Source organism: Stigmatopora argus, chromosome 12 (genome assembly GCF_051989625.1).
Source record: "Stigmatopora argus isolate UIUO_Sarg chromosome 12, RoL_Sarg_1.0, whole genome shotgun sequence".
Lineage (NCBI taxonomy): Eukaryota > Metazoa > Chordata > Actinopteri > Syngnathiformes > Syngnathidae > Stigmatopora > Stigmatopora argus.
Window position 1 is genome coordinate 14,101,696 of NC_135398.1, and position 9,218 is coordinate 14,110,913.

Genomic DNA, 9,218 nt, shown 5'->3' on the forward strand with positions numbered 1-9,218 from the left:
TTGAGATGCAATTTTTTTTGTCATTTTCCACCTGTTTAATTCATTTATACACTACAGAAACAAAATATTTTATGTTGAAACAGATATACATTATTCATTCATTCATTCATTCATTCATTCATTCATTCATTCATTCATTCATTCATTCATTCATTCATTCATTCATTCATTCATTCATTCATTCATTCATTCATTCATTCATTCATTCATTCATTCATTCATTCATTCATTTTATGAACCGCTTTATCCTCACTAGGGGCGCGGGGGTGCTGGAGCTTATCCTAGCTAACTTTGGGCCAGAGGTGGGGGACACCCTGAATCGGTGACCAGCCAATCACAGGGCACGAGGAGACGGACACTCATTCACTCTCACACCCATACCCACGGGCAATTTAAAGTGTCCAATTAGCCTACCATGCATGTCTTTGGAATATGGGAGGAAACCGGAGTACCCGGAGAAAACCCACACATGCAAACTCCACACAGATGGACCGACCTGGATTTGAACCCAGTACCCCAGAGCGCTGAGAGCCGTGCTAACGACTCAATCCGCCGGGCCGTAAAATGCACATTATTGTTTTTAGAAAATAATCACAAATGTATAATTTTATATTATATTATTATTTTATTAAGGTCATTAATTCAAAACCAGAACGTTTGAACTCTGGCAGTTCTTATACTAATTGGATAGACAAATATTTACAACAGCCGCACCCTATGAAAACATCTTTTACATTTTGTACTTGGAAGAATTCACTTGAAAGGCCCCTGCTGAAAGCCTTGCTGCACGATACCTTGTTTTATTTTGAAATGTTTGAAGTTTCCGGCGTAGTCACATGTGTCCAAGATGGCCGCGCCCTGTAAGTGACAGTTGCTGAGGCGTTTGGATGAGTTGAAGTGCATGTCTCACTTGACATCTTCTAAAAGAAAGCTCCTCTGTTCCTCAAGTTGGCCGACATGAGTAAAGGCGAACTAATCCTGTGAGTAATCAACCACCTGTTGTACTCTAATAATACTATTTTTGCTGTCATTGACGTTAATAAAACAAGACCTCAGTCCTTGTTATGAAAGCATGACTTGTTTTGTATTTTTGGCATTATGTCTAAATTTAATAACTCAGTTAAAATAAGCATTTAAAGTATTGTGCTTTGTTGTTTTAAAATGTGTGTTTATCGTTAAATAAATCCAAGTTCACGCTAGGATTGAAAGATGGCTGCATTATTTTTATGTCCATGATATAGTTTCAGACTTTTTTTCCTTTTTAATTCATTTGGGCACATAAAAGAAAAGAAATGCAGTGTAACAGTATAGCGATAGTGATGCGATGAATTGCTATTTGTTAAGGTATACTCTTTTGTTTGATTTAGTAGAATTCCTTGTGAAAATAAGCAGTTCAGAAAATGGATTGAATTAAATTGAATGCTTTTATTGTCATTATACAAGTATATAATGCGATTTAAAGCTTGAGCACAAAGTGCACAATAACAGCAACAACGTCAAATAAATAATCAGTAAATAATAACAATAATTAAAAAATAAATAATCAATAAATAGGTAATAAATAATAAATACGTGTCGACATAATAAGTAATCAACAACATAAATAAGTAGGTACGTGCAAAAATAACAACAAACAGATAAATAATTAATAATAATAGCAATAATAATAGTAATAATAAAAACAACAACAATAATAGTAATAATAATAACAAATCAATAAATAATTAGTATATAAATGGCATTAGCCATTAAACAATGAATGACGTTACTTGAGGGTTGACTTTCTTTTATTTAACAGTCTCAATGATGCTAGGAGATAACTTGCACGCAGGTCATATCTAACCTTGACACCACCAGGGAGTTGGTTGTCTGCAGTTCAGATAAGAGTTTAACTGTGAAGGAATGTGCTGGGTTCAGTGAAAAAAACAAAAAATGTTACCATTTAAGAATACAAATTTGTAACAAGATATTGTAAATGTAGCAACGTGATGCTCTTTTTCTAAACACCACCAGAACTGTATTTTTTTCCTTCAAATTAATGTGAGAAATGTTCCCTCCAGCCCTGAAGAATTCCCTCAACTTCAGAATGATACATTCCTCAAAGCCGCACGAGGCGAACAAACCGAGCATGTCCCAGTTTGGTGTATGAGACAGGCTGGAAGATACTTACCCGGTACTGGAATTTCTTTTCTGTTGAAGCAAATAGATAACTCCCCAGGATCCATTTTGATGAATACATTGTCGTTGTAATTGCAGAGTTTCGTGAGTTCAGGGCAGGAAAGGACTTTTTTGAAACATGTCGCTCACCTGACGCCTGCTGTGAGCTCACGTTGCAGGTATGGCATTCCTGTTTGCTTTTTAACCTGATCTACTTTTTTTCATGTAAAACATTGCCGCAAATATATTTCCAGTGCTACAAATTCCAACAATTACAATGGTACCTCGAGATACGAGCTTAATTCGTTCCAGGACTGAGCTTGTGTGTCGATTTTCTCATAACTCAAACTAAGGTCTCCCATTGAAATGAACTAAAAACAAATTAATTTGTTCCAATCCTCTGAAAAACACCAAAAACAGGATATAGGATTGGAAAAAATGTTTTATTTGTTCTAATTTGCCGTCTATTAACAAAGTTTCAAATAACTAGTGGTTTAATAGTATACTAGAATGTGTTTAATAGAACTAAAATTAGACAGATTACGTGGAGGGTAGAGAGAGAGGGATGAGGGGGAGGACTTTTTGCACGGCAACGCTCGTAAAATAACATAAACAAATTTTAAATGAACTTGGATTACGATGCAGACACACTCAAAAATAAATTTAATCTAACATTACACTACCTAAACACTAAATTTTGTTTTACATTTTTTTCATTTCTTCTCCAGGCCGGGTTGGCTCTGTTTGCCCCGCCTCCACCGTGAGTTTCAGATGCAACCTATCGATGGTAGTTTGCTTTTGTATTCCCTTCAAAATATTCCGAAAATTATGCACACAAATGTCCTCACATTAGGATAACGCACGACCACTTGCCAACGAGTAGTGTATATAACTCTCGTATTAACGATCGCCTCGCCATTCGCAATGACTAACGGGGAAAAAACACTGAAAAAATGCAACGCTCCCCCCAGTGCTCGCAGAGACATTACAAGAGGGAGTTGCGACCAGGGATACATTACACGAGGAAGTTGTGGGGAGAGAGACAGTGCCCATGATGTTCTTATGAGCAGCCTCTCGCGTCCGCTGTCTGCTCGTAGATCAAAATTTGTCTTGTATCTCAATATAAATATTTGCCTGAAATTTTACTCGTATCTCAAATTTCTCGTATGTCGAGGTACCGCTGTATTGTGTTATTTCTGTCCAAAGACTCTTAACCAGACCTATATTAGTTAATTAAAGTAGTGTCATAGCCATTTCGAGTTTGCATGTTATGTTTAGCCTAGAAATAGCCATGAATATGATGCTTTAAATTGAGCTATTTTTATTGTTCTAACTTTTAGCCTCTTAGGCGTTTCCCATTTGATGCGGCCATCATCTTTTCTGACATCCTTGTTGTCCCACAGGTAAGAGTCATGTTATCTTTTGAGAAATAAAAAGTTTTTAAATGTGATAAAATTAACCTTTTATTTCAATGTGGAAATCATTTATATGGTGACTGCATTGCAGTTGCAATATCACTTGTGAGGCCACGAGCATATATGAACCTACCAAAGATTGCAGAAGCTTATAATTTATCCCCCCGAAAAAAATAATGTAATAGTGGGGCTGGGGGATGTGGCTTAATTTTTTTTAGGAACCAATAACAATAAAAACTGGAGGAAAAAGTCTTAGAAAGATTTTTAACCATTATTGGCCACTCAAAGTATAGGAACATATTGCCTGCCATTGACAGTGCCAGTCGTCCAATTCATTTTGACTGGGAGGGCTGAATGACCGAACGAATATTTGTTTGCCCATACCTGGTGTGTATTTTTGTTGTTTAATTTTATTACTATTTAAAACCATATTTATTAAAGTATCATTGAATTTCTTCATTTTAACTATAATAAAATATAATGACTTATACAAATTTATACTGGATACTGGATTGGACTATAAATTGAAGTATAAATCACATTTTTAAAATTTTTGGGAAACCAAGAACAAACATGATATGTTAAATAGTAAAAAAAGGAACAACATAAAGAAATAAGCACCTGTTAATGTAACACATTATTAACAGTAACTTAGAAATCTATAATTTAATAAATGCACATAACACGCTGTTAGCGGTCTGAGTGAAAAAAATGAAACCCATAAGTCAGGGGTCGGGAACCTTTTTGACGAAGAGAGCCACAAACAATTCATATTTTCAAATGTTATTCCTTGTGAGCCATACTACGAATATAAAAGTCAAAATACATACATGTAAACGAGTGCCTTTTCAATTTTTTTTGTAATTTCACCACTTTTAAAGTGGAAAAAAATGAATATTTTTAAAAAGATTCGTATGCTGTTGCTAATCAATGAGAGGGTGCATTCCAGAAGAGTCTACTGCAAAAAATGAAGATTAAAGCAAAAAAAAAAAAGAAGATTAAATCAGTTCTAAATGTAATATCTCAGTTCTGTCAACAGCGATTTCCATATTTTGGCTCACAGGTTAGCAAAGAGCCAGATGCACCCATCAAAAGAGCCACATGTGGCTCCCGAGCCATAGGTTCCCTACCCCTGCCATAAGTCGTAGGCCGAGTCAAACTGAAATAAAGTTGACTTTTAGTCCAGAAAATACAGTAATTGAGACCAACGTGTGCATATCCCAATTTGGGTCATGTAGGCCACACATGTATGTCATATAAATAGATGTAAAAAAAATTCTGTCTTGGCCGGCCCGGCGGATGATTGGTTAGGGCGTCAGGCTCACAGTGGGGGACTTGGGTTCAAATCCAGATCCTTGAGGGCCACTGTGGGTGCAGGTTTTTTTTTTCCAACCGTTCAAGCTCAGACAGTTTAACTAATTAGATTTCTGCTGAGACAAGCAGCACCTGACTGCAATCCACTGATTTCACTTCTATAAAATACCAGATTGGTGGAAAAGTCTCCTCTCGTGGGTTGGAACGAAAACCTGCACCCACTGCGGTACTTTGTGGAATTAATTGCCCAGGTCTGGTCTACATCCGGGGTGGCCAACTCCGGTCCTCGAGAGCTCCTGTCTGTTTTCCATATCTCCCTCCACCAACACACCTGAATCAAATAATCTAGATTGGTATCAAGCTTCTGGACAGCTTGCTGATGAGTTGATCATTTGATTCAGGTGTGGTAGAAGAGGGAGATATGCAGAGCTGCTTTCAAGAGTTTACCTGGAAATGCAACGCAGACTCGGGGACTCCGGACAACCTCCCTAAACTCCGGAAGTCCCCAAAAAATGTAATTGATTTTTTTTTTGAAGTAACAATTTCCAATTTAAATGCCTCGAAATTCACAACAACGCTTGATTGAACTGCACTGTAAACGGGAAGAATTCGGTAACGAATGCATTGTGAATCATCTGAGTTACAGTTCTGATGAATGATTCATCTTGTGCGACTTTTGAAATGGGGTCTTCGCAGTTTGGCAGCTCTGGATACGGAAAACAGACTGGATAGGGGCTCTCGAGGACACGCTCTATATACGAACTTTTAACCTATAGAGAACAATACTTCACAATAAAACATTCAACCACCATATAAAAAGAAATACAATTAAATTAAAGGATTAATTGCTGTTGTGCCGTATAGCTAACGGGATTCAAGACGATCGGTTCATGAATGACAAGAAGGGCAATAACAACTACTTGAGTGGTAACTTGGCAGGCCATTCAGTCTGTAATAATTATCTAATAATTATATACAGTACATTCTGGTCACCAGTTCATGGTGTAGTCCACATTGAAGTCAGGATAAGGAAGAATTTATAGAAAATTGATAGCTTGATGAAAATGAAGGTTAAAAATAGCATGGCTTAGTGTTCTTTCATTCCTTCCCTTCAGGCAATGGGTATGGATGTCCAGATGGTGCCAGGCAAAGGTCCCACATTCCCAGAGCCCCTCAAGGAGCCAGAAGACCTGCAGCGCCTGCGAGTGAAAGTGGATGTGGCCACAGAACTGGGTTATGTTTTCAAAGCCATCACACTGACCAGACACAAAATTGAGGGCAAAGTTCCACTGATAGGTTTCACTGGCGCACCGGTGAGTTTCTGACAGCAGTTTGAAACCATTTTTCATCTTTCTGGCCTCAATTTTCATTTGAATTCCCTTAAACAGTGGACGCTGATGTCTTATATGATAGAAGGAGGTGGCTCCAACACCCACTCGAAGGCCAAGCGTTGGCTCTATCGACATCCACAGGCCAGTCACATGCTCCTTAAGATGCTAACGGATGTGATAGTCGAGTACCTTTTGGGCCAGGTGGCAGCTGGAGCTCAGGTCACACTTTTACTTCTACCTCTACACCTACTGTACAATATGATGATCTTCCACGGAGAACACAAAATTATCCTAAAATATTATTGGCCCATAACAGTGTTTGTAAAATCCTGGTGTCACTTGAAAGCGGGCACATTATGGCAAAGTTGTTTTTTTTTTAAACCCATTCACTGGCAATGATGGTGATAGACTTTATACAAATCCCTAGGTCAGTGATGCATAAATTCCATTACATCACCATGAATCGTCTTGTCGTTAAGACTCCCCTTTTTCTGTCTTATACAGGCTCTGCAGGTGTTCGAGTCCCACGCTGGTATCTTGGGGCCGGTGGAGTTTCAAGCATTCTCGTTACATTACCTTAACGACATTGCTCGACGCGTTAAAGAGAAACTCAAGGAGGAACAGAAAGAAGTTCCAATGGTCAGAGAGCATGTACAGTAATCCCTCGAATATCACGGTTAATGTAGACCAGAAATGGCTGTGATAATCGAAAAACTGCGAAGTAGGGTATTATAACTACCTTTTTTTCAGTGCTGAGTCCTAGTAGCAGGATTGGCTTCCGCTTACCAGTTTCACCGTGGATTTTCACAACTTAAAAAAAAATAATTAACAATTATTAGCAGAAAAAAATAGCGAAGGAGTGAATTTGCAATAAGTGAAGTCGAGCGAAGACTGTACACATTTACATCAAGACATTAATTTAGAGTGAAAATTAGTTTTTATCCATTCATACATTCAGATATACATTTATCCTTTGTACTATATTATTTGTTGGATTCTCTATGAATACCTTGGTTAATGGTTTTGATTTCTGGTTTCAATTCTTGTTAATATTAAGCTTCATTTCTGTGACATTTTTATTGTCTTTTGTCAGTAGATGGCAGCATTGCACTAACAAGCTATGTTGGTACACCAGAATAGTTCTCAAAAGTGTTCTAATATGAACTTTGTCTTTGTACAGATCGTTTTTGCAAAGGATGCTCATTATGCTCTTGAAGATCTGTCACAGTCCCATTACAATGTGGTTGGGCTTGATTGGACCATTGACCCACGCTCAGCGCGGTAACACTACACACACGAACACAATTATTTAAAAGGCACAATGTTTTTGAACAGAATAGGGACACTTTTTTCTTCCTAAATCAAATTTTTTTTGTCAGTCCAATACCCTAATCGGGTGGTTGAGTGGACAATACGGCCATAATAAATGAGAAAATAGGGTAACAAAATTAATGAATTCACACATGAACACGCCAACACCACACAATAAGGCCGGGACTCACCGGGCATTGAATCCTTGATCTCAGAACTGTGAGACGGACATGCTAACCACTCGTCTGCCGTGTGGCCCGAGTAACAAAATTGTACAAGCAAAAACATCCAACAACTTGAACCACACAATGAGCCAGTGGACTGTTGTATGTCCCTTTTAGAAAGATTCATATGTGATTTTGTCTAATTTTATAAAACATTTTGTGTATTTCCACTTGATGAATGGACTGTCTGTCTTTTGTTGCCACCATTGTTCAGGGAGCGAACAGGAGGAAAAGTTTGCCTTCAAGGAAACATGGACCCATGTGCACTTTATGCTCCCAAGGTAACAAACAAACCTCTCTTAGGATATGATTTGTTTCCTTACATGTGGTTGCATGAGTTCTTAGCATTTAATTTGGAATGATTAATTTTTTCTTACGATTTTCAAGTTTATTAACAAAATTAATTTACCATAGCAAATGGATGAAACACTCACAGCACTGTATTGTGAATTAAAAACATTTAGTTAATCGAAAATGTGTGAAAAAAAATATCTCAGCACTTACTAATGGAACCTTGGCTGAGCTGTTTCTCTTTCCGCTCTCCACTCTAGGAGAGTATTTCAAACATTGTGAAGAACATGCTGGAAGGCTTCGGCACAAGAGGTTATATTGCCAATTTAGGCCACGGTCTTTATCCTGATATGGACCCAGAGAATGTGGGTGCATTTGTGGAGGCTGTGCACCAACACTCAAAACAGATGGTCAAGCAAATGTAGAAAATGATCGTAAATGTCAAATCCTGGAATGATTTTATTTTGTTAGAATCCAAAGTCAAATAAACAGAAAAAAATGATGACATTACAGTTATTGAATAATACTGCCTTTGTATGCCACCAAAATGTATTTAAAATCAAGATCCAAGTGACTCAATTAATTCAGTCCTTTTTTTTTCTTTTAATGCCACTGAATCATGATTTCATATTTAAAGACATAATTTCAGGGGATAGATAGTATTTGAACAACACACTGGAATTTCTTCACTATTAGATGAGATGAGATTAGATAACTTTAGTCATTCCGTATTCGGGAAATTCACTGTTGCAGTAGCGAGAGGGTGAGAATACAGACACAGGAAAATACATTTTAGACATGAATAAATAGGTAATAAATAAATAAATAAATTAGCGTGTTGCATGGGACTCCACAAACTCATGCATATTCTCTAGAAAAAGTCTAGGGGGCACTGGAAACAGGGGTGGGGGGTACACTCTATGACCCCTTCACATTTGCAGTACTGTAGACTCCCAAGTGCTAGTATTATTATAGTACTGTATATTGCAGATGGTAAACCCACACCAGATGGTAAAGCCAGGGGATTGTGAAGTAGACTACCTATATACCTGTTCAGTGCGCTTCCTTCCTGTAATTTGTAGATACTGGTATCTTATTGTGTTAAAATCTGAAAGTAAGAAAAATTTGTAGAATGTGTACATTATGTTATGGTCTCATCATCCCATGTTGGTTTT

General features: G+C 37.5%; 1 protein-coding gene across 2 annotated transcripts; it reads left to right on the forward strand.

Annotated features, from left to right (window-relative positions):
* Positions 1-607: 607 nt before the first annotated feature.
* On the forward strand, positions 608-8,555 carry urod (uroporphyrinogen decarboxylase). 2 transcript variants are annotated; one of them, XM_077616193.1, is made up of 10 exons: positions 608-980; positions 2,061-2,173; positions 2,257-2,336; positions 3,498-3,560; positions 6,002-6,199; positions 6,275-6,436; positions 6,722-6,856; positions 7,398-7,498; positions 7,967-8,033; positions 8,304-8,555. In XM_077616193.1, exons 1-10 carry the CDS (start codon positions 958-960, stop codon positions 8,466-8,468), a joined length of 1,107 nt encoding a protein of 368 aa, XP_077472319.1. In that variant the 5' UTR covers positions 608-957; the 3' UTR covers positions 8,469-8,555. The 2 variants fall into 2 exon arrangements, with proteins under 2 accessions (XP_077472319.1, XP_077472320.1); XM_077616194.1 differs by lacking the exons at positions 608-980; positions 2,061-2,173; positions 2,257-2,336; positions 3,498-3,560 and adding an exon at positions 5,287-5,400.
* The last annotated feature ends 663 nt before the right edge of the window (positions 8,556-9,218 follow it).

What these genes read in the sequence shown, in the direction of transcription:
- urod (XM_077616193.1), top strand. Translation starts at nt 958, where the DNA reads ATGAGTAAAGGCGAACTAATCCT. An exon ending in AGTAAAGGCGAACTAATCCT is followed by an intron (nt 981 to 2,060) that starts GTGAGTAATCAA and finishes TGTTCCCTCCAG; the next exon opens with CCCTGAAGAATTCCCTCAAC. An exon ending in AGGTGGCAGCTGGAGCTCAG is followed by an intron (nt 6,437 to 6,721) that starts GTCACACTTTTA and finishes TGTCTTATACAG; the next exon opens with GCTCTGCAGGTGTTCGAGTC.